Here is a 25,218-nt window from a genome sequence, read left to right as displayed (position 1 = left end):
ATATTATTTCTAGAAAATAAGTACATGTCATGTATAGATGTAAGTAGAGTTTACCTTCATACGATAGGACCCCGAAGTGGTTCTACTATCGTGTCTATGAGCCGACAGTGGCTTCTAATCATTAGGTAACTCTACAAGGATGGTTCAATATTGTTATAGTCCACAATTGCTGCACTTATCTCATATTGACTCAGTCTGTCTCGAGCTGCCCGACACCACGGTGTTTCGGAGCAACGGCTCCTTCTTCAAGGGCGGGACGTTTTACCGAGAGGCTGCTAGAGTGCTGCAGAATACTGTATAACATAAAAAACATACCATTACATACATCCTAAATGTTAGTGACTTCTAAATGTCACTGAATAAGGTCACTATGCATCCGGGCTGATACATACATGCTGTCGCGGCGTTATCAGTGATGTGGACTGGGCGTTAATGTTGCGGTCAAGAATGCTCCGCTGTAAAAAATGTGTATACTCAGAATGCTTGATCAACCTTTTGATTATGCAGCGCAATGTTGCCTCCAGTTTGAGATGAGCAGGTACTTACTGGGTTTTTGGCGGCTGGTTCTTGAGAGACTCCTTTCGCTAACGCGAGAGCCGGCTTAATGATCGCCATTTTTAAAGGTATGCTGTCTAGGGTGCTTAATGACGTGGGAGGGTTGTACTGGTGACGTGGAGGCGGTGCAGGCGCGGTGAATGGACTGTGCTGATGACGTGTCGGAGTGTTGGTTTCGTTGCTAGCAAATTTCAGATCATCGTGAACCACTCTATTTTGTCATTTAATCCTTCCGGTTCCAGGGAATTGAGACGGTAAATCCATTCATTTTCTTTTCGATTGAGAATGTTATCTCTATCACCACCTCTCCACGCGGATCGAATATGTTCCAATATTATCCATGTTAGATCTCCAAATGTGTGTCCTGAGTCAATACAATGCTGCACCATGGGAGCTTTGACGTCCTTATTATTGATGCGGCATTTATGCTCAGTGAGCCTGATCCTGATTTTCCGTGTTGTTCTTCCTATGTAGACCTTGGGACAGGGGCACTGCAGTGCGTAGATATTCGATCCGCGTGGAGAGGTGGTGATAGAGATAACATTCTCAATCGAAAAGAAAATGAATGGATTTACCGTCTCAATTCCCTGGAACCGCCTCCACGTCACCAGTACAACCCTCCCACGTCATTAAGCACCCTAGACAGCATACCTTTAAAAATGGCGATCATTAAGCCGGCTCTCGCGTTAGCAAAAGGAGTCTCTCAAGAACCAGCCGCCAAAAACCCAGTAAGTACCTGCTCATCTCAAACTGGAGGCAACATTGCGCTGCATAATCAAAAGGTTGATCAAGCATTCTGAGTATACACATTTTTTACAGCGGAGCATTCTTGACCGCAACATTAACGCCCAGTCCACATCACTGATAACGCCGCGGCAGCATGTATGTATCAGCCCGGATGCATAGTGACCTTATTCAGTGACATTTAGAAGTCACTAACATTTAGGATGTATGTAATGGTATGTTTTTTATGTTATACAGTATTCTGCAGCACTCTAGCAGCCTCTCGGTAAAACGTCCCGCCCTTGAAGAAGGAGCCGTTGCTCCGAAACACCGTGGTGTCGGGCAGCTCGAGACAGACTGAGTCAATATGAGATAAGTGCAGCAATTGTGGACTATAACAATATTGAACCATCCTTGTAGAGTTACCTAATGATTAGAAGCCACTGTCGGCTCATAGACACGATAGTAGAACCACTTCGGGGTCCTATCGTATGAAGGTAAACTCTACTTACATCTATACATGACATGTACTTATTTCCTGTATATATTATCATGTTATGAGATATTGGGTCTATATTTCAGTGGATATTATTTCTGACATAAAGAGCCACACCTCCCCCTTTTCTATCTACTCTGTCCTTCCTTAACAAATTATAGCCTGGTATTGCCGTATCCCAATCATGAGATTCTGTGAACCATGTCTCTGTGATAGCAACGATGTCCAGTTCTGCCTCTGTCATTAGGGCCTGCAGATCTGGGATTTTATTTCCCAAACTATGAGCATTTGTAGTCATAGCTTTCCAGGTACTCTCTTTACGGTTATTGCTTTTCCTGTACTCCTTATGAGACTTTAGTTGAGATTTGTTATTCACTTTACTTGTTCCTTTTGCAGTTGTGCCATTGATGACAGAGTTATCCATCTCAATGTTTTTCTCTAGAATTTCTTCAGTTAATATAGGGAGGGCTTTATGTTCTTGTTGCATTTGATACTGTGTGTGTCTCCTTGTTACAGGTCTAATTCTACCAGAGCCCACTGTGATCCTGTTTTTTAATGATTTACTTGATGAACTGATTGAGTGGGGGGGTATACTTGTTGGCTTCCCATCTGTCAAGAATGGGTGACTGTGGGACACATGTGTTATCCTACCTGAGTCTACTGTATTTCTTTTTCTTGACTCCTGGTTATTCTTTGGTGTTGGGGAATTATTTTCTGAGTAATGCAATATGGGTGTAATTCTTTTAATTGAAGCTAATTGAGCTTTAACCTCAGTCAGCTCCGTTTTCAAAGAAGAGAGCTGTGCACAGATCGGGCAAGCTCCAAGTCTCCAGATGCTTTCCCTCAGAATAAAGGCTCTACAACAGTTGCATTGGATAGTTTTCATATTGGTTAAGTTTTGGATTGGTATGTCCTTAGCTGTTAACTTACTAATTGATCTTGTTGCTAATGCTAATTTAGACAGTCTATATTAGTAATCTAATCCCAGGGGTGGGAGCGAAACAGTTGAACCTGGGACAAGCAGGACACTTTCTGGAACTTTATTAGTCCTTTAGCTATTAAAGGACCCCCTCAGCACTTCTGTGCCAATATTAACCAGATTATTAAAGAACAGCTATACAATAATAGAAAAGCAGGTATACTGGATCTTAAAAATAACAGTTTGCAAGCAACAATTACAATTATTGTATAATAACAGACCTAGAGAAAGGTATAAAACACAGAAGTTCTACTGCTCAGAGAGCCCAGATTTTAGTGCAGCACAAAGCAATTAATTAGAAGAATAGTGAAAGAAAACAAGCAGGGTTTTTTTTTTGATTTTTTTCTTTTTTCCCTCAGAAGAGCACCCCAGAAATTTAAGAGTCTTTTATCCCCCAGAAGAAATTTAAGAGTCTTATCTGCACAGGAACAGAAGAAGGAACCTCTCTGGGACTGCCTCAAGTAGTCTGCAATGCCCAGCCAGGTCACTATTTACCTTCTCTGCCACACCCAAACTGGCCTTAACTGGACACCTTAGGAAACTTCTAGTTCTTACCTATTAAAGGACCCCCTCAGCACTTCTGTGCCAATATTAACCAGATTATTAAAGAACAGCTATACAATAATAGAAAAGCAGGTATACTGGATCTTAAAAATAATATTCAGATACAAGATTTCAGCATGTTTCCCATTGGACAAGATATATTGATGACATCTTTTTTATCTGGCATGGAGAAGAACCACAACTACATTCATTTCTAAATTGCATCAATACTTTGGATTCCAACTTATTTTTCACCATGCAATGTCATTCCACACAAATTAATTTTCTGGACATTTTGATTACCCATCAAGAAGATCATTTTAGTACTACTTTATATAAAAAGCCTACTGATAGGAACACATTCCTACATTTTTCAAGTTTTCATCCATATTCTATAAAAAGTAATTTACCAATTGGTCAATTTTTAAGGATACGCCGCCTATGTTCTGAAAAAACTGAGTTTCACTTCCAAGCTAACATTCTTGCATCTCGACTACTGCTTCGTGGGTATCCAGCATCTCATTTAAAGAAAGCCATGAAAAGAGCAAATAATGCACAGTGCGAGTGGCTTCTACTTGAAAATCAACATTCAACGGAGAAAGTACCATTAGTATGTACATTAAGACATACTTCAAAATCATCAGCAATAGCAGCGAGTATTCGTAATAATTGGCATGTTTTAAAAGTTCATCCAATTTTTGCTGATCCACCCACTATTGCATACAGCCGCGGAAAGAACTTGAGAGATTTGCAAACGCATTCTTTTTTACGTCCTGAACATTCTGATCACGAAGATTTACCAGTCGGCCATTGGCCATGTAATAAATGTTCCTTCTGAGTGAACACTCTATCAGGTCCTTCCTGGACAGAACACACTGGGAAAAATACATCGGGCAAGAACATATTCGAATTGTTTGACTTCTCACGTGATCTATATAATCATTTGCCCCTGTCATAAGATATATGTGGGTAGAACTAAACGCTCTATTTGAACCCGATTGATGGAACACCGCAGTTGTCTATCTACTAGAAAACAGTAGGCTCCTATAGTGCAACATTGTATACAATACCAACATCAATTTGTGAATTTGAAGTGGAGGGTGGTTGATCGAATATTTATGTCGCCGCGGGGTGGTAATCCACAAACTATTCTGACTTTACAAGAACAACGATGGATCTTCTATTTAAATAGTATACAACCCAACGGGTTAAATATGGCCATAGAATGGTATTCAACTATTTGATCCAGTTAAGAATTGCTGACATCATCTAATGATTTTGATATGGGGACATTTGATTGGCCTATAGCCCTTTAAAAATGGCGCCAATGCAGCATCCACGATAGAGGACACGCATTGCTAGCTGGAAGGAATGCCGCCAAGCTATTAGTACGTTAGTACCACTGTATTGTATGACTGTGATATTTAATACAATGCTGTTTTTTTCATCTGACTGTTCTAATGTTGTAGATTTTCGGCCTGGGCCCCAGAGACTCTCAGCCTCAGCCTCATGAATTCATGTACTTACAAACAACGTTTCTCCTTAACTCTTTTGAATGGCAAAAAAGCTAAGTAATGTTTAAATTGAAATACTAATGAAAGATATTACAGACGGGTCACTATTGGTGAAAGCATAATGAAGAAAAACTATTATTGGACCTATGATTAAAAACGTGGCATTCATAATTTTTGCTCACACACAATGAGCTCTATGCCGACATATGAGGCCCATTTATAATGACAAAAAAATCAGCACATGGTGTCTTTCAATAGTACATTGAATTGGGATCTGATTGTATTCCATCTTTCAGTGAAGTTAATGTGGGCAATCTGTGTTCAATACCAATAAGCAGGGTAGCTGACACCTGTGACCGTGCATCCCTGAACCACCGTTCACCATATCCAGTCAGTGTGGACCTTGCAAAGATCTGCAGGTCAGCGACTGATCAACGTGGACCTTCAACTGCAATATTAGTTAAACTTTACAGGTTAAAATCTGAACTCCAGCAGACTGTGGCTCAGTCTAAGAGATTCTCTGACCTCTGCATTCTGGCTGTGTTCAAATTTCCATGGATACACTGTACTTTGATCTAATCAGGCCTGAGACTCTGGTGACCTATAGTGACTTTTACTTTTAGTCCTACTGTGCCATAAAGTGACTGTTTGGTAAATAACATCTGATTTATGCTAAATACCAGAACATATAAGGTGGCCTTTATTAGAACAGCAGCTGCCTTACTATTATTTGGTTTGCATTGCATTAACCTCTAATGGTCAGAACAAAGTATAGCAACTTACTTTTGCTATAATATAGTTAGGGACCTTCGTTTTCAGTTGTATTTTTCCCAGGAATTTATCAATATTTATTACCGAAACAAACATTATATTTACCTGGAAATATTTTCCATTGATTTCTTCCACTTTGATTCTTCTTATAAATATGCTGATAAATTTCCGGGAAAAATATAATAAAGAATGAAAATGAAGATCCTTAAATATAGTGAAAGTCATAGAAATTTGCATAGGGGTGGATTTTAAAAGGGTTACGCGTGTAATATACGCGCGTAACCCTTTTAAACCCCTCTTGCGTGCGCCGAGCCTATTTTGCATAGACTCGGCAATGCGCGCAAGCCCCGGGACGTGCATATGTCCCGGGGCTTGAAAAAAGGGGCGGGGCGGGACGGTCTGGGGCATGGCGGGTGCGTGGTCAGAGGCCGAAGGCCCGCTAGGCATTCGGCCGGCGTGTGCAACCTATGCCTGCCCAGAGGCAGGGGGGATTTAGGTAGGGCTGGGGGGTGGGTGGGAGGGGCGAAAGGAAAGTTCCCTCCAAGGCCGCTCCGATTTCGCAGCGGCCTCGGAGGAAAGTGGAAAGCCATCAGGGCTCCCCTAGGGCTCGGCGCGCGCAAGGTGCACAAGTGTGCACCCCCTTGCGTGTTCCTACCCTGGATTTTATAACATGCGCGCGGCTGCGCGCGCATGTTATAAAATTGGACGTAGATTCGAAAATCTGGCCCTACTGTTCACATTTTATGCACTTTGGTGGTCTCCAGGTAACAGATCTGTCTAATCATGCAAAGTGTTCAAGTGGGTTAGGGTCGTTAATCATTTTTCCCCCTAGGGCAGCATCCCCCAGTGCTCTTGCTGGTAAAGGAGTATATTGGAGCAGAGACATCACTGGTGCTAATTGTGAAGAACATCAAAGGGGCAGATGTCACCATCAAATGCTGAGCAGAAACCAGGACCTGTGACACCTTTGAGAGAACTGGCAAGGGGTATAGTATTAGAACGCAGTAACAAAAGAACTCTTTCATCTACAATAGTAACATATAAAATATAGCGAACCAAAAGTAGCAAAAATGATGATTTATTCTATCCTAATCTTAAAATGGTAAGGAATATAATAACATCCAAGCTGACCAAGAAGAAATGGCAAATAGCAAATTAATATCTGTATAAAAAAATATGATTTATATAAATCTCAGAATGCAAAACATGTATAATATCCAATTGTACACAGCAAAGGCTGCATGAGAATCAGTACGATACCTTTAGAGTTCAAATGACACATTTTAAATCTATACAAACAATCCAAATATTTTATGTAAAGTACATGTAAATAGAAGCTAAAATGTATTTCAAAAATAAAACTCCCCCAGACAAGACTTTTTCATACTTTCATGCTTGAAAACCTGCATCACTTACGTTATATTTAAATATCTAATATTCTGAGACTCACATCTATTTGTCTAAAATGAAACCATGTACCTTGCCAGATACTTGACATCTGGATGGCGATTTTAAAAACGCGCTTACCAGCATAAAAAGTCAGTCTGAACATGGCCCATGAGCCCCAATATCTGTGGGGAGGATGAAAATTACCACTCCCACTCCAAAAGAACTTAGAAAATTAACCCCTCACACCCACAATAAAATCCACTGTTTGAACATTCTTAACTTACGCTCCAAATAAGTTGTTGAAAATTCTGCCTCAAATGGATAATGATTAACTATGTCCACTCCAAACCATTTATTGAGCTACCAATATATAGGGTCATTCTGTAAAACATGATAGGCTGTTATCACGTGCATTAGGGTCCCAATGCATGCCATGACTCCCACATTGCATCAGTAATATTTAAATTCAGGAAAGGGGAGTGGTTAGGGTGAGGTTAGGGCGGACCAAAAATGTTATTTCCAGAACTGCTGCGGGCGATAACATTTTACACATTAGCACCGGAAATAACACCACCTTTGGTGTGTGGAATTATGGGGTCGATAGTGGGCAGCGTGGCTGCCACTGCGGCAGGTGAAAATGCACTGCCGTGATATGGCCGGCTGCCCGCTACTGACCCCGCCCCTTTTTTTGGGGGGTGACATCATTCAGAATGATGAATCTAGGGGTAAGAGCCTTATTCAATATGCATTTTTTTAAAAATTCTTTTCATAGGCTCAGAATAGAAGAAAAGTGGCTCATGCCCTAAATTATATATCCACAAATAATATTTTGCTTTGAAGGACCAGCTGTAGATGGGACAATAGTCAGAAATTTCCTCAGATTTAAGATGAGGAATATTGCTCAGTTGGAAAGAAAGGGCTGTTTTATATTTATTATTCTGTATCCACTTTTTATTTTCCTAAACTGCTTTGTGTTATTTGCAAGTTATCAACAATTTGCACATTGAAACTTACCAAATCCTTTTCCATCATGCCCAATTTCAATTTGTTCAAGTTTTCCTATACTGTTTGCCATAATTCTGAATGTGTCAACCTTTATGGATGAAAAAGTCAATTTTTAAAATATGAATTTTTAAGCATCTTAAGTCAGACTTTAAATACTCTCTAAGTTCAAAAAATTGCAAAGATATTAATGAGAACAGAAGAAAAAGAATAATATATTTATTATTACTAGTGAATCCATTTGGTATGATTTACATGCTGTTGTTACTGGCAATAGGTCTGTTCATGAGGTGTTTTGCCATGTGAAGAAGCAGGGAAAAAAAAAGAAGAGAGGTTTTTGAACCTGGAAATGTCCTGCTCTTTGGGGCTTCTAGTATGGCTGTGCATGAAGAACATGTTCATTATCTGCCTTTATAGTGTTAGGTTTGTATTGTTTGGTAGGGATGTGCATTCATTTTTAATGAAATTGTCTATTTTGTCTTGTTTTGGGAGCACCACAAAACAAAAAAAAATAAAATTTCGGAAAAATTAGAATTTTGTATTAGTATGCACTAATGGGTCTAAGGGCCTCATTTTCCAAGCACTTTACCGCGTGCGATAAATTCGCAAATCGCGTTAACAGGATTTGCGAATGCAAATTAGTAATTTGGTATTCAGGGGGCGGAGAATATGTAAAGCGGGAACCTGTTTATCATGTGCGGCGAAACAGCCGCAGTGTTAGCGCGGCTGCTATCTACAACCTCAAATTTGCGTTATGGACTGCGCTACGGGCCAGAAAAGGATTATTGCCATCCACGATAGTTCTGGACAGCCTGTTTCAAGCTCCCAGGGGGGGGGGGGGGGGGGGGGGAGAGAGAGAGAGAGAGAGAGAGAGAGAGAGAGAGAGAGAGAGAGAGAGAGAGAGAGAGAGAGAGAGAGAGAGAGAGAGAGAGAGAACCTTACTATAGTGCCTATGCCCTAGACAGGTATTTGAATCCCTATGGGAGGGCCACCTACTAACTCGGGGTGGGGATTAGGTATGAGCGTCGGGGGTTGGGGGCCATTTTCGCATTGCACATGAGACCTACGGACAGAACAGTGGTCTCTAGTGCAGATTTGCTGGCCGTCGGAGTGAGGACGCTCACTCCAAGAAGTGGTTTGGGCAACATTCTCTCCACCTAGCATGTTGTTGCCCAGGTAGAGTGTCCATCAAGCTAGGTAGAGAGAATGTTGCCCAAACCACTTCTTGGAGTGAGCGTCCTCACTCCGACGGCCAGCAAATCTGCACTAGAGACCACTGTTCTGTCCGTAGGTCTCTCATGTGCAATGCGAAAGTGGCCCCCAACCCCCGACGCTCAACCCCGAGTTAGTAGGTGGCCCTCCCATAGGGATTCAAATACCTGTCTAGGGCATAGGCACTATAGTAAGTCTCTCTCTCTCTCTCTCTCTCTCTCTCTCTCTCTCTCTCTCTCTCTCTCTCTCTCTCTCTCTCTCTCTCTCTCTCTCTCTCTCTCTCTCTCTCTCTCACACACAGCCTGAAACAGGCTGTCTGGGACTATCATGGCCTGCGATGATTGAAATCCAAAAACCGGCAAATATCGTGCACCGCGATAAAAGACTGAAAGAATCATTGCACACTGGGAAAACATTGTGTGTGGTGCGAATGGCGAAAACATCGCCGCACGTGATGTTTCCCCACTGCACGAAAGAAGCCTCATTTGCATTGGTAACGCCCCCTAATGCGATATTGGAAAATGAGGCCCTAAGTGTGCACTAACAGGATGTAGTGCACACTAACTAGTTTTCCTATTTTCAGAGTTAGTGTACAATCACTCACCACTCCAGTCTTTCTCCCACTTATTACGCCATACAGTCACCCCAGTAACTCCCCCCTTCACTAGTCAGCCCCACACACATACACCAGACTACCTGTCTCTCATCATTCATCTCACCCATACATTCACCCCAGTCATTTCCCCTCTCACCAGTTACTGTCCTTTCCTAAAATACAAAGGGATTGGCAAATTTTAAAATATGCATTTGCATTACATGCCTTTGCATATTCTGACTAGAACTTGATGGTATTATTATATAACTTTTTGCTTACATTTGTTACCAGGCAGTAGATATCCCCTCACAAATACCATCTTGCAACCTTGGCAACACAAACAAGTAACTAAGGGGCAGCCAATGAGAATGCAGAGCCATACCTCTAGCTAATGAACTGCTCCCCAATTGACACTTTTTAACTTATTGGTAACATTTCTAGTTAGTGCATACTAACATCCAGGAAAACTAGTTAGTGTGCCTAACGGGACTTAGTGCGCACTAACTATGAAATTATGAAATCTAGGGGGTCATTTTCCAACGGTATCACATGCAATAGCTAAATCAGGGTGGCGTCTGGGCGGGCGCCGTGGACACTTTGCTGACAGCGAAAGGTAAGACTGTTTATCGCCGCCAGTATCGCGCCCAATAGCACCACCTTTCACGGTGGCGCTATTGGGTGCGAAAGCCAGCAGCGATAACACCGCGGTGGTGTGATCGCTGCTTGCTTTCGCAGGCCCGCCCCCCGCTTCACCCCCCTCCCCCCGCCCCTCGTTACCGCCGGATTCTGTAAGGTCTGTGATCTTAGAAAATCCAGGCCCTGGTTAATATGCACTAACAACATATTATTGCGCAATAAATTCCATTAGTACGCACTAACTCCAGAATTAGAGAAACACAAACTAAACACCTCCTGAACCATTTTAAAAATGAAATCAAACAGATAACGACCTGAAATGAAAACAACATGAAAAAAGATCAGTGCACATCCCTATCATTTTGTTTGGGCCATTTACTAGTTTATGTTGTTTACACTATTTGTGTCAATTTATTTCCCCTCCTGCCCTCTGTTTAAAAAAAAAATGCTGTCGGGCTTGGAGGCTCCACCCCTGATCCCCTTCGTCCAGCTCGCTGTTTATTTAAAAAAATGCTGTCTGCTCCTGTTTCTCCCTTCCTGCCCTCCCACCAAATGTTTATTAAATAATGTTGTTGGGTCCATATCTCCCCCACCCCCAAACCCTATCTGTGTAAAACAAAGTGGCTCCAGTCAGATTCTCCCATCCCTATTCTCCTCTCTGACCATCCAGAATTCCCCCAATCTCCCAAGCCGAGCTGGCAGGAGGACTACCTCTTTCCTGCTACCAGCTCAGTGTCTAGTTTTGCTCTCCTTAATGATATATTAGTTATGCTGAATAGACCAACGATAGCCAGCAAGATGGTGCATTGTCAGATCAATGCTACACTAGTTGCACTGGTTCCCTTTATTATATCCAGCAAAGCTAATGGAGCATTGTCAGAACAATACTGGACACAGATTGACATGTACAATTTTGGTAAATTCTGTGGGGTCAGAGGGGGTATTGGAGATAGAGGTGGAGCTGGCCAAAGCCTCTGTTTTTATACAGATTGTGTGGAGGGTGGAGGGGCCCAGACGTGACAGAATCTTTTTTTTTTTTAATAAATATCAGAAGGTGAGGAGGGGTCAGGATGTGTAAGATGGAAGTGAAACAAAATATCAAAATAATGGCATTTCATTATGGCTGGTCATGTCATTTCAAATGCAAAACTAGAAATGTGCATTTATTTTAAACAAATTAGACAATTTCAATGAAACTGTCTAATTCATCATGGTTCGGGAGCGATCTGACATAAAGGAAACTTTTCTGAAATTTCGGAAAAATTAGCATTTCGTGTTAGTGGCACTAACATTAGTTAAAATGTTAGTGCGCACTATCACAAGATTCAGGAACCATGAAAAAAAAATCCTGAACCATGGAAAAAACTAAATTACCTGCAGGGGATCTGAACTGAACCACAAAGCGAAAAAATAAAATGATACACATCTCTATGCAAAATGACACAAATGACATAATATGTCATTGATAGTCCCATGTTATTTGAAAATGAAGGCACATCCCTAATTTCCAGCTCATTCAGATTCAGGATTAGGATTCAGCACCATAAACCTTCATTTGCAACTACTTGGCTATGTTTCCCCTATATTTTATTCCCTGCCAGCTCACTTAGCTCACTCACTGTTATGACAGTCATCAGTGCAGGGCCACACACCAGAGATCTGTCTGTACCCCTGCAAGTGGAAGCCTTGAGTCTGGCCACAAAGCACCATCATTGGGTAATTATTAAGACTCTCTCCCCTCCAGGGGCTATGAAGGCTTCCTCTGCAGTACTGCCAGCTCAAAGGATCAGTGGCGTGCTCCGGGAATCAAGCCCATATCCTCTGCATGGCAGTTCACAGCTCTAACCCTGAGTCATTGGACCATCCCCCGAAAAAGCCATTTTGAAATGCATTCAGGGAAGCCTTTGCATGTGCAGCTGGAACAGCGATTATTATTAATGCAATTTTGGTTGTTAGGAAGGAATATATGCATACAGGAGGGATAAGATGGTATGTGGGTACTAGTGAGCACTGTGATTAGGTTTAACATTAACCAAGAAAGAGATAGGGGTTTATCTGAAAGCAGGACTTTCAGAAAAACAAATCTTGAGGGACTGTAGAAAGTATATTATGATCTGAAATTTTTAAGAGGGTAGATGAAAACAGAATTAAGAAGAATTCAAGGAGGAGATGCTAATTAATCAATATGAGTACATTGTAAGCACATATAGAATAAGTTAATGTGAATCACCACAAAGAAAAGAGAAAATGAATATGTAAAAATGACACTAAAAAGTATATTTTAATATGTTTTGTTTTATTAACTTAGAATGTATTTTATTGTTTGTAATTTTATGTTACGTTATATTGTATATCAGTCAGTTGTTGCAAAATGGGGCACAAATTTCAGTGTATGTAAACAGCATGCCATTTACAGACATAACTTTGGAAAATGCAGGTTACTTGAGTAAATCTTTAGCAAGCCCCCTGCAATGCCCTGCCTCCTGGAAAACCTCTTTTTAGAGTGAGCAAATGTATAAATTTGCTCACTCTAAAAAGAGGTTTTCCAGGAGGCAGGGCATTGATCAAGAATTGTTCCATCACCCACTTATGTAAACAAATTTTTCCATATTTCTCATGCATAGTATCTATTAACGAGGTTGGCTCCTTGCCCCCCTCTTTTGTATATAGTATTTATTTATTTATTTATTTATTTATTTATTTATTTATGTTTTCGTTCACCCCCCTCTTTATTTCTTACTCCAGGTTAAGGCATCCTTGTTATAATGTAACTTTTTACGCTCCTTTATCTCTTGTTGATTGGTTAATTATATTTTTCTGCTTAGTTCATTGTAAACCGAGTTGATTTGATTTGTATCAAGAAAGTCGGTATATAAAAGCCTTTAAAAAATAAATAAAATAAATAAATAAATGCAATGAAATTCCCTATATATTTTTAGCAACTGAAAATCCACAAAGGGAGAGCAATTTGTCAAAGGGACTTCTGTGGGAAAATTCGTTTTTCCTGCAGTAATGACTTTTTATAAAATTGCCTACCCACTATGCAGGTAAACTCATCTCCTGTTTGTACGTAAGTTTATCCAGTCAGGTGGGAAGCTTTCCTGGGAGGTATTTGGACTTGTGTACATATTTTTGGATTGTAAAAAATGGGTATAAATTTTCAGGAGAAAATTTCTGCCCCACTTTTTAGCAAGTGTGATTTGAGCGGGTAGATTTGGTGGGATATGCACTGTGGGGTGGATTTTAAAACCCCTGCGCGCGTAAATCGGATTTACGCGTGCAGGGCCCTCGCGTGCCAGCGCGCGTAAAGCCCCAGGACGTGCGTAAGTCCCGGGGCTTTCGAAACGGGGAGGGAGGGGCGTGTCCGGGGGCGTTCCCGAAACGATGCGGCATTTCGGGGGCGGGCCCGGGGGTGTAGCGCCGGCCCGGGGGTGTGGTCGAGGCCTCCGGACCACGCCCCCGGGACCGGAGGACGGAGCGGGGCTGCCGGCGACGCGCGCAAAGTTACGCCTGCTTTCAGCAGGCGTAACTTTGCCGACAAAGGTAAGGGGGGGGTTTAGTTAGGGCCGGGGGGGTGGGTTAGGTAGGGGAAGGTGGGGGGAGGGTGAAGAAAAGTTCCCTCCGAGGCCGCTCCGAAATCGGAGCGGCCTCAGAGGGAACAGGCAGGCCGCGCTGGGCTCGGCGCGCGCAGGTTGCACAAATGTGCACCCCCTTCCGCTCGCCGACCCCGGATTTTATAAGATACACGCGGCTACGAGCGTATCTTATAAAATCTGGTGTACTTTTGTTCGCGACGGTGGCACGAACAAAAGTACCGGCGCGCGTATTGTTTTAAAATCCGCCCCTAAGTCTACTTTGAAAGTTAGGGTAACTTATGTGCCTACTTTCTTAAGCAGGCTCTCTGAAAATGACCCCCTGGGCTGAGCGACACAAATAGCTTCTTATTTTATATGCTTACTTCCCAACAAAGATTTTGAAAATGTATGCCTTGCCTATGTGGCAAATTCAAAGAATTATAGATTGCCCTAAAAGCTTTATAAATCTGCAATAATGAATTGAAAAAGACATTTTGGTAATATGTCCTAAATTATCAAAGGTAACCCAAAATTCTAGAAACTCATCCATAACAGAAAGAGTAACGACTAACGAGGCTAGTGTTGGAAAAGTAAACAATTACTTTGCATTAGTGTTTACAGCAACTAAAAATTACAGAATTAAAGGAGCAGCTAACATCATCAGTGAATCCTCTACAAAGGAAAAGCGGGTGTGCTTTGCTGAGTTTAAGGAATATCCATCAATGATAAATATAAAGATTTTGGGACTTGATGGATTACACATGACTACTCTGGGAACTTGGACAATCCTGGGAAATGTAATCAATAGACTTACTTTTCCTCTTTCAAAAGGATCTTCATTTTCCAATGACTTGGTCAGCTGAATGTGTTCAGACGAGCCTTCATTCCCAATTAAAACTATATGCACGTTGGCATCCGTGCCTGCCCCTCTCATGTCACCTGTATAGACTTTCACTAGATAGCTTGCCATATCTCCTGTTTTCCCATGAGACGAATGAAATATGTCACTGCCGGGTTCAGTTCTTTCTTCATTATTAACAGAAGACGGTACAACTTCTCTTCTTATTTCAGGCACATTGGCATCAAGTGAAAACTCTCTAGGACATAAAAACGTACCACTATTATTTAGAACCACAACCAACTATAATATTAAAAATATCTTTGCTTAAGTGTAAAGCAGAATGGCACAAGGTAAATGAACAAATAAAAATAAATAAAGCATTTTTGTTAATCATCAAATAATTCACCTAAATTATTTTTCTATTCTCCCTTTTCAGAGAAGCCATTCAGTGCAAAAAGACATACTCTATATTTGCAGTGTTTCAGAAGAATACAAGTTTTCACTGGGTGCTTTTCACAGAATATTCTAAAAGTCTTGTATTATATAAAAATTTAGGAGCTTTTTCAAGCTCAGCTAAATTGTGGCAGATCTGGTGAAATCATAATTTGCTTTTCTGATGGTTTTCCACACCATCAGACTAGCAGTCAAGCCACCCGCTATGAAACTATTTGCTTACTTAACATAATCTGGATTTTGATCTTGCAGTTTTATTGTTCCTTTCAAAAAACTTACACAGGTATTTTTTTGCTCTGTTTGGGGTGTCTGGGCACTATAAGAAAACTTACAAATTTGAGAAAAAAACATGAGCTTATATAAATGGAAATCCTTAGAAGGTGTTTTCTCAGAGTGAGCTTGTGTTTCTTTTGCCACTGCTGGGAATACAGTAACCTTATGTCCCAGAAAAGCATTTTCTTTAAAACGGAAAAACTATTTCAAAGTCCACTACTTGTTATACTGATGGGCAAATGTCACTAACAAGGTGGCTCTATCCTGCACTATTGAATTGAATTCTTCAAGAAAATTGGTTAAATCAAGAAAATCATCTTTAAGTTTATTTATAGCATCTTCCCCTAACTGAAATTTTTTTTCATGCCTGTTAAATAATATGCCATAGAGATCTTAAAGAATAGCTTCTTTGGAGACTTAGACAAAGTCTAAACAAAATTTTTTCAGCATCTCCAAAGGAAGAAAGAACATTTTAGAAAATACAAATATCTCAAATTCAAATCCATACTTTCTATTATCCTAAATAGTAACTGGTTGTCTTCTATAAGTATAGCAGACCCTCCCAGTCTGGCCATGAGATGTCACTGTCCCTGTCATTGGAACACACAATCGAGCCGATGCAATACAGTGGGCTCAGCTGAGTGCACTGTTTGACCTGCGGTTGAATGTGCTTTTTGGATGCGCGTCCACAACCCCTTATAGCATAAGGGGTTTAGAGCATCCAAAACGTTTGTCCAACCCTCCCCCCAAAACTAATAGCACTCATCACATATAATTATATTTTGATGAGGCTATTAGCTATTCGCCCCAGATACATGAACAAATGTACACCTGATCTGCACATTTTAATGCTCAGAAATTAACGCCAGCCCAGAGCAGGTGTTAATTTCTGAGCAGCCCAAAAAAGTGTACAGAAAAGCAGAAAATACTGCTTTTCTCTACATCCTCCGACTTAATATTGTGGCAATATTAAGTCAGAGGAACCAAAAGGGTAAAATAAAAAGTGAAAAAAAAAAAAGTGTGCCTGCGATCAGGTTAGGAAAAGGGATGCTCAATTAACGAGCGGCCCTTTTCCCTAACTCGTGGCTGTGCACAGTTTAGAAAAACGGACGCTCATAAAATTGAGCGTCCATTTTCCTAACCCACTGACAGCCACCTCTCCTGGGTGTCCCGCTGCCGAGGAGGTGCTAGAGGCACACAATTGGCCTGTTTGTAAAGAGCCATCTGTTCCCTTCAGTATGGATTGGATGCCTGAAGACTATTTAGCCCAGACATTTTAATACACCGTGGGGATCAGTTTGAGGAAGACTTTGAACAATAAGGATGTTTCAGTTTCACACACTGGTGAGACCTCCCAGCTTCACCCAAATGGAGTTTCTGTTAGAAGTGATATCTCACCATGCGCTCCCTGCCAGAGGATCCTTCTCCTACTAATTTATAGAGAGATAGATTTTTAAACCTGGTACCCTTTAGAGGCAAAAGGGCTCTCACTAGGGGACCAAAGACTCATGAGCCCACTCTAAACCCTAGGTAGGCAAGCACCAGTGATGGATCCCGCTGCGAGAGACAGTGAAGGCAGAAGAGAGATCCAGTTTAAGCTTAAAAGTATTTTTTGCACTTAAGAAGAGTGGGGAGGTTTTTGGATCCTCCTTACCACCTGATCTCACTAACGTTTCCCTAAGAGAAGTCCCCCAGAAAGATCAGAGAATAAGGCTGAAAGAATTTTTAAAGAAGGAGGAATAAGAGCATATAGATCTTTACCATCAAGGGACCATGATAGAGAAGAAGATGTCCAAAGGTAGGACTTTTGCAGTAAAGTTGGGGACACCTCCACTAGGATTCTCGCACAGCCGCTGGGAGAGTTTGTACAATTAAGATTGCCATGGGATCTACCCAGAGATATGGTAAAAGGACACCTACCTACCTACCTACCCAAAATTATACTTATTATATAATCAGTCAGATGTAAATTCACACTTCTGGATAATGGACTTTAATTTATGAGGATTAATCAGTAAACTTTATTTTAACACCCAGACCTGGTCCTGTCTGAGTTATTACAGCCTGAGAACACCAAATGACTACACACACACTGGCAACCTTTTCTCATTGTCTGGGCCATAAGAGAGAGTTTTCCCTATAAAAAGAGCCCTCCCCCCAGGGATTAAGAGTCATTGTGGGATGGAATAGGTAGTCGGAGCAGTCCCTAAAGAAATAAATTAGTTGTGTGCCCTTGGGAGCAAAAAGCCTCTAAAAGAGGGGTTATATCATAAAAACATTAGCATCTTGCAAATTAGTGCGCATTTCAGACAACTTTGTTAGTTGCTCTGCTTGTTCCATAATCTTCTGCAAGTGAATATTAACTTGTGCAGACAACTTCCCCAACGATCCAAAAAATTAATCAATTCTTGCAGCAAAGAAGTGAAAAATCTCCTTGACACAGCTGTCCACAATGATTCTATCGTTATTATGGCAAGTCTATTCTTCAAAACAGGAGAAGATGTTAAAATTCCTGACCCTTATTGAGATCCCCTCCACCTAATGTAGAGGGGAAGCAGAGGTACCTGTGGAAACGTCTGATCCCACTCCAGGTCTCAGTGGCAATGAATTAGATGCCTGCAGTGGATCCAGACCCAAGGGATTAAGAGCGTCAGTAGTCTCATGATGAATGGAACCTACTTTACCACAGTCTCCAAGTTAAGTTTGTCCCAAATCCAAACTGGTAAATTAAAGGCCTCCAGCGTTAACTGAGTCAGCTGAGGGGTAGACTGAGATGAGGTTGGGACCAGCTTCATATTACCTTTCTTCTTCTTTCCCATTACTGAGGAAAGCCCAAGAATTACAAAGAAGCGAGGTCTCCCAAAAAAGTGCAATGGATGCTCCCCCTGGGTGTGCGCCAGTGGCGACGCATTGTTGCACACTGTGATCTTATGCGGTGCTGGCCAGGAGATGTCTGCCAAGACGTACAGTCCCCGGATGTAACAGGCAGTAGTAGGGAACCTCCTCCTCACTCTCCCATCTGCATACTGTGCTCTGTGATCTTATGTGGTGCCAGCCAGGGAGATGTCAATCACAGCATCCAGACCCCAGATGTTCCAGTCACTGGTAGGGAATCTTTTCCTCACTCTTCCCTTATTGTTTTTTTTTCTAATCTCAAATTAATTTTTGAATTGTACATATGGAGATGGGAGAAAAATCATAAATGCCTTATGTTAAGGGGCAAAGTAAGAATTATCAGAAAATTAATTTGAAAATCAGTGGTATTTGTTGGCAACTACGGTGCTGCAGCAAAAATCAGCTCATCCTGCTGAGCTATTTCCAGCAGAACCTCTGCTACGTCTCTACATTCCTTCATCCATGCCACTGGTCTGTGCTTGTAAACTACTTTCAGCCACTGCAGTAAGGCACACTGTGGCCCTAGATCTTTCTAATTTTCATAGCACCAAGGTTTAACCCAAAGCGGTTTACAAAGTAATCTGTATATGAAAATACAATAAAATGCAATAATACTTCAATAATCTAAAAATACAGTTAAATATAATTTTCAAAACACAATCACAGTTCAATACATAATTTCAAAACAACAATATCCTAAACTCAAACAAAACCCACACCCTACTCTCACTAAGGAAAGGACAACATGGGTTCATAATGCAATTAATTACATTTAAAATTAGCTGATCTTCGTATATAAAACAAAATATAACCTTTCTTTCCATTTAGGGCTCATTCCATTGTATACATTGTAAGAAGCAAACCTTTCATTGTAACTTTGCCTCTTTTTCCGAGTTAAGTTATCCCACTTCCATGTAAACCGATGTGATATGTTATATGAATGTCGGTATAGAAAAGTTTTAAATAAAATTAAATAAATAAAATAAAAGGTGCAGACTTACTCGTTCACTTGAAAAGCATAAACTGATTCCTGCTTCATGGCCTCCTTCACATGTATCCTTTTCACATGCAGTGTACAGTCTATAATCCATATTAAAATAAAACAAATTGGAAATTAGATTTTGCACTCAGGTCCTTGGTTAAATATTCAACCCAACATTTCTAAAGAAGACCAGATGTTACATCATCAGCTCAACAATGTTTTAGGACAAGCTAGAATCTGCCTGAATACATTTATATGTAGACTTTTGCTTTGAAAATTGTATGAAAACACACAGTAGAAATTAATTTCTTCACATATGCTGTAATCTCTTTTCCTTTTCAGTATATCCATGTTTTCAGTGCTGTACATGCTTAGGGGCAGATTTTAAAAGGGTTACGTGCGTAATATACACGCGTAACACTTTAAAACCCCTCCTGTGCGCGCCGAGCCTATTTTGCATAGGCTCAGTGACACGAGCAAGCCCCAGGACGCGCGTATGTTCCGGGGCTTGAAAAAGTGGGCGGGGAATGGGTGGGGAGGGGCGTGGCCAGAGGCCTCACCATTGCCACTAGGACGGGGATCGCGTGCTGGCAATCGGCCAGCGCGCGAAACCTACGCCTGCCCAGAGGCAGGCATAAATAATAAAGAAAGGTAGGGGGGGGGGGGATTTAGATAGGGCTGGGGGGCAGGTTATTTGAAGCTTTTTTTTTTTTTTTTTAAAGCTTTTATATACCGACAACCGTTTGCACATCGTATCGGTTTACAAATAACTTAAAACTATGATAGCGTAACTATCATTTAGGCATGGCCTTTACAGAGAACAATTAGCAATTTTTACATAAGAACAAGGAAGTTAAATATTGGAATATATATAAATAAATAACGAAGGTACAGAATAAAGAGCAACTGCAACATCAGTCGCCCATTACAGAAACGTTTCGCTGATAGACATTTGGAAAGCGGCCACTTGGTCTTCTTTACACACTTTCACTGTGCACTACTGCTTACAACAGCAGAGCGCTTCTGATGCAGCCATGGGCTCGGCAATCCTGTCAACCATTACACAAAGATAAGACTTTCTACTGTTTAAAAATTTAAGGGTGGTTAGATAGGGGAAGGGAGGGGAAAGTGGGGGGGGGGGGCGGAATGAAATTTTGGAGCGGCCTCGGAGGGAATGGTGAAAGCCATCGGGGCTCTCCTAGGGCTCGGCGTGCGCAAGGTGCACAAGTGTGCACTCCCTTGTGTGTGCTGACCCTGGATTTCATAACATGCGTGTGGCTGCACGCGCATGTTATAAAACCAGGCATTGATTTGTGCGCACTGGGTTGCGTGCACAAACCTACGCCCACGCATAGGTTACAAAATCTGGCCCAAAGGGTCTGACAGACGTGAGCCATTGTGGAAGCAGTTGATGTATACAGAATGGAATGTTGTCAGGTCTCTAAGGTATCTCATAGATAAAAACGAGACTTGAAATAAAAATTCAAGTTAGTTAAATGTGCAAAACAGTTGGTGCTCTCATTCACAGAAAAATGCTGTGAGCAACTTGTTTGTAGTGCAAGGAAACTTTATATTGCTCTTAACCTACAAAGCACCATTGAGTTCCTCTGTGTTCAGCCTGTTTCAGCCTTCTGAAGAGTTTCTGTCTGGCCCTCAGCCTCTAAGAATCAACCAATAAAATATGACCATAGAAAGGTTCTTTTAACCTGATTTTAATTTATCTGCTGCTAGGAATAGAAAAGATCTCTGTAAAAAGATTTCAGTAGTTTTAAAGCAAACAGTGAAGGAATAGCCTAATGGTTAGAGCAGCATGCTGCAAGCCAGGGATCAAATCTTACTGTCATTCCTTGTGACCTTGCATAAGCCATTTCACCCAGCATTACCTCAAGTACAAAGGTTACATGGTCATTAATCAACTCCTGTTATGGTGTTTTTACATGTGAAAAGCACCATAACGCATGGTGTTTTGCAAAATTTTAAAAGGGGAGGAGTTGGGGGATGAGAATTTTGTAAAAGTGGGCTGGCTTTGTAAAGTCATAATGCATGATATTGCACAGTTTTAACTACACCTTTTTCAATAGTGTTAAGCTGTGTGATATGCCCATAACACAATTTGTGATTTTTTTGCAAATTTTGTTTTGGGCTGGGGAAGGGCCTAGGATGGGGGGGGGGGGGGGGGGGGGAGAGAGAGAGAGAGAGAGAGCCTCTAGGGGTGCCACTCTAGTAAGCAGCTATTTATGCTACTATAGGAGGCCCACCTAGTAATTCAGGTGAGGTTTAGGCAGTAGTGTAGGGGTTAGGGGCAACTTTTACATGCAGAGTGAGACATACGAACAGAGCAGTGCACTCTTGTGAAGATTTGATGTCCTTTGGAATGAGGAAACTCACACAACAATGGGATTTGTACAATGTTCTCTCAACCTAGCTTGATTGATACCCAGGTAGAAAGTTCATCAAGCCAGTATGATTGCCCCTCCCATTTGAAATCCTCATGGACGGGGTACAAAAGTGTGCTAGCAGCAGGGCTTGTAGAAATCCTGCTCCTAAGCCTCACCCTCATGTGGCTCTTGAAAAAAATAATCACACAACATGATATGTAACTCCCCCAGCCCCCCCCCCCCCCCCACTAAGTTTACCTAATAGCTAAGAGAGTCATCCTGGGGAAGAGGGGTGTTCTTCCTGCCCCTTCAACCGCCATTTTGAAAATGGAGCCAGCTGATCACCTCAACTCTTTTACTCCCTTTGCTGTTTGAATTGTAGTTATTTTTTATATGCAAAATGTGCCCATAAAGCCTTTTTTTTAGTGCCAATTTTGCTGTTTTGTATGCTTTTGCATCATAGGAAGTCATTATTTTTGGAAAAAATTCACTGCAAAATGGCCCCTCTCTTCTGCTTGTGGTCTTTTCGCAAAATATTTCACGTGAACATTTTTCACAAAAAAAAAGTCACTGTTTAGTAATGACAGGGAAAAGTGTGATAGTATCAAATGAAGAGCAGCCTCTTAAGACTACCTTACAATGCAGAAAAGGTAAGAGAAGAGAATAATGGTAAGGATAGAGAGCAAATGAGTGGGCAGAGGGAATAAAACTTAATAATGTTTGCTAATTTTTTGCAACTTGGGCCACAATTCTGTAGGACGATACACTGCTACTTTTAATTTATTTGAGCAAAGAAACTTACAATTTTGGCTTTTGAGGGCCATATCAAGTCTGTGCAGTTCCCCAAGTTCAACTGCATCCACTTCCGCTGTAAAGGACTGTGAAAAGAGAGCAAAAAAAATGCATTTTTTTTTATCCATAAGGAGAGGAAATAAAACAACATGAACATTTTGGTGGCTGAGAAAATAAGTTTGGATTTGGATGTTGGGATTGATTTCGAGGTAGCATGTGATACCTCTGGCTGCTCTTCCTGCTCTGCATCCTGCACAGGCCAGCGAAGGAGCCTATCTCCTGTATCACCATTTGCACCATACATGCACACAGACAGGCGTGGCGTACTCCCCTTCTTCCTGGAATCACTGTAGAATATTGTTACATGATATGTAACCACTACAAGAACACAAGGAAAGATCTCAGTCAAGAAAAGCAAGGGGGGTTCTTTCAATTACAGTGAGTAGCAAAGACAATGGTTCCTAGTAGTAACAGGGGTCTAATTAAAAAAAAAAAAAAAAAAAAAAAAAAGAACCAAATGTAGAGAACTGCATGTTTTAAATGAAAAAGATTCTGCCCTGTTCATAAATTGCAGGAGTATATTCGCAAATGATCAATCAGATTTTAGTGCTCATTTGCTCGCAATTTTTCTTAAAGATACCTACATGCTCCTTCACGTCAAAGGCCCAATATATTTTCAAAGCAGATATTCAATCAGCATTATTATGATTACAAAAGTTCAGAAAATATTAGGAGTTATTATTATAATCACTTAAAGGTATTAATAATTTCCAAAGGGACTTCTGTGTGCAAAACAGTGTTTTATGTGCAGAAGTAATGTTTTACAAAATTGCTTGCCTGATGATCATGTAAACTTCTATACATAGTTCACCTGGAATGAGCAGATGCATTTTTGGGCATAACTGGTTAGGGCTGTGAATCGTTTTTTGACGATTTAAAATATCGTCCGATATATTTTAAATCGTCAAAAATCGTTAAAGGCGCGATACAATAGGAATTACCTGATTTATCGTAAAAAATCGGGGAGGGCGGGAAAACCGGCACACTAAAACAACCCTAAAACCCATCCCGACCCTTTAAAATAAATCCCCCACCCTCCCGAACCCCCCCAAAATGTCTTAAATTACCTGGGGTCCAGTGGGGGGGTCCCGGTGTGATCTTCCACTCGGGCCACGGGTGCGTTAATAGAAATGGCGCCGGCACTACCTTTGCCCTGTATGACAGGGCAAAGGTAGCGCCGGCGCCATTTTGGTTCCTGTCCCCCGACGTCACGAGCGCAGGGCGTCGGCCATACAGCCGTATGGCCGTATGGCCGGCGCCATTTTGCAATACGGCAACACGATTCGAGTGCAGGAGGTCGTTCCCGGACACCTGCTGGACTTTTGGCAAGTCTTGTCGGGGTCAGGAGGCCCACCCAAGCTGGCCAAAAGTCCCTGGGGGTCCAGCGGGGGTCTGGGAGCGATCTCCTACGCTCGTGACGTCGGGGGACAGGAACCAAAATGGCGCCCTGTCATATGACAGGGCAAAGGTAGCGCCGGCGCCATTTCTATCAACGCACCCATGGCCCGAGAGTGGAAGATCACACCGGGACCCCCCCACTGGACCCCAGGTAATTTAAGACATTTTGGGGGGGTTCGGGAGGGTGGGGGATTTATTTTAAAGGGTCGGGATGGGTTTTAGGGTTGTTTTAGTGTGCCGGTTTTCCCGCCCTCCCTTTTCCCCAGATTTACGATTTTTGACGATAAATCGGGGGAATTCCTATTATATATCGCCTCTAACGATTTTTGACGATTTAAAATATATCGGACGATATTTTAAATCATCAAAAAACGATTCACATCCCTACTCTTTAGCTTTCCTCATAGGGGAGCAGTTCCATCTCCGAAAGTTAAGAGCCTAAACTCAGAAAATAGGCCCCTCTATCTATACACCCACCCTAGAGTGGGTGTATAGATACTATAGAGGTGGAAATTATTCGCCTGCTATATGTTCTGAATATATATATTTTTTTCTAGGCCTATGTGAATATCTTTTTGACAGTAAGGAAACATACCAAACAACTCCTTTTAGAGTGGTACATAACATATTTGGTCAGTATATGCCTCCTGGAGGCCAAACTTTAGGGGATGAATTGACCTCTCCATCGCTATTTTACTGTGTCAAAGGCTGAATTTTCCCTGTCTGAGATAAATTGTTGGTAAAAATGAAAAGGATTATTTTGAATTTTACAAGTTTATTAAAACTAACTGTACTGTGACTGCTAATTCTTTCCCCCTGTTTTTGTTCATTGTTGTTTCATAGCAAACAGACTTTTTTAATCAAATGTATTTCTGCTATTTAAGCAGCAAGATGGTAATACTCATGAACATCACTTTTCATTTCATAGTGGATATTATGGTTATGCATAATGAAAAAAAAAGCTGTCAAAAATACTTGCTTCAGTAGTGATTTACAGTTATTTATATTATATTATATCCTTCACAGATATTTTATTATTTCCATTTCTGCCCTGTCAGGCAGATATGCTCCAGACCTGAAAGTGTGCCCTGTATTTAGAAAACTCCAAGCAATGCACCAAAATGCCAAACATGTCTCCAAACGTTTCAGATGCATG

The 25,218-nt window shown here is 41.4% G+C and overlaps 1 protein-coding gene across 1 annotated transcript in view; it reads right to left on the bottom strand.

The window, feature by feature from the left end:
• LOC115083385 (lipoxygenase homology domain-containing protein 1-like) overlaps positions 1-25,218 on the bottom strand; it is a 456,290-nt gene that overhangs the window by 86,550 nt on the left and 344,522 nt on the right. Inside the window, exons 22-26 of the mRNA XM_029587186.1 lie at positions 22,828-22,982; positions 22,615-22,690; positions 19,454-19,532; positions 14,805-15,087; positions 7,985-8,063 (exon numbers count right to left, since the gene is read on the bottom strand). Coding sequence (XP_029443046.1) covers positions 7,985-8,063; positions 14,805-15,087; positions 19,454-19,532; positions 22,615-22,690; positions 22,828-22,982 — 672 coding nt within the window. The remainder of the gene's footprint in view (positions 1-7,984; positions 8,064-14,804; positions 15,088-19,453; positions 19,533-22,614; positions 22,691-22,827; positions 22,983-25,218) is intronic.

The sequence above is a fragment of the Rhinatrema bivittatum genome, chromosome 2 (genome assembly GCF_901001135.1).
Source record: "Rhinatrema bivittatum chromosome 2, aRhiBiv1.1, whole genome shotgun sequence".
In the NCBI taxonomy this organism is placed as follows: Eukaryota; Metazoa; Chordata; class Amphibia; order Gymnophiona; family Rhinatrematidae; genus Rhinatrema; species Rhinatrema bivittatum.
This window is presented reverse-complemented; position numbering and strand designations above follow the sequence as displayed.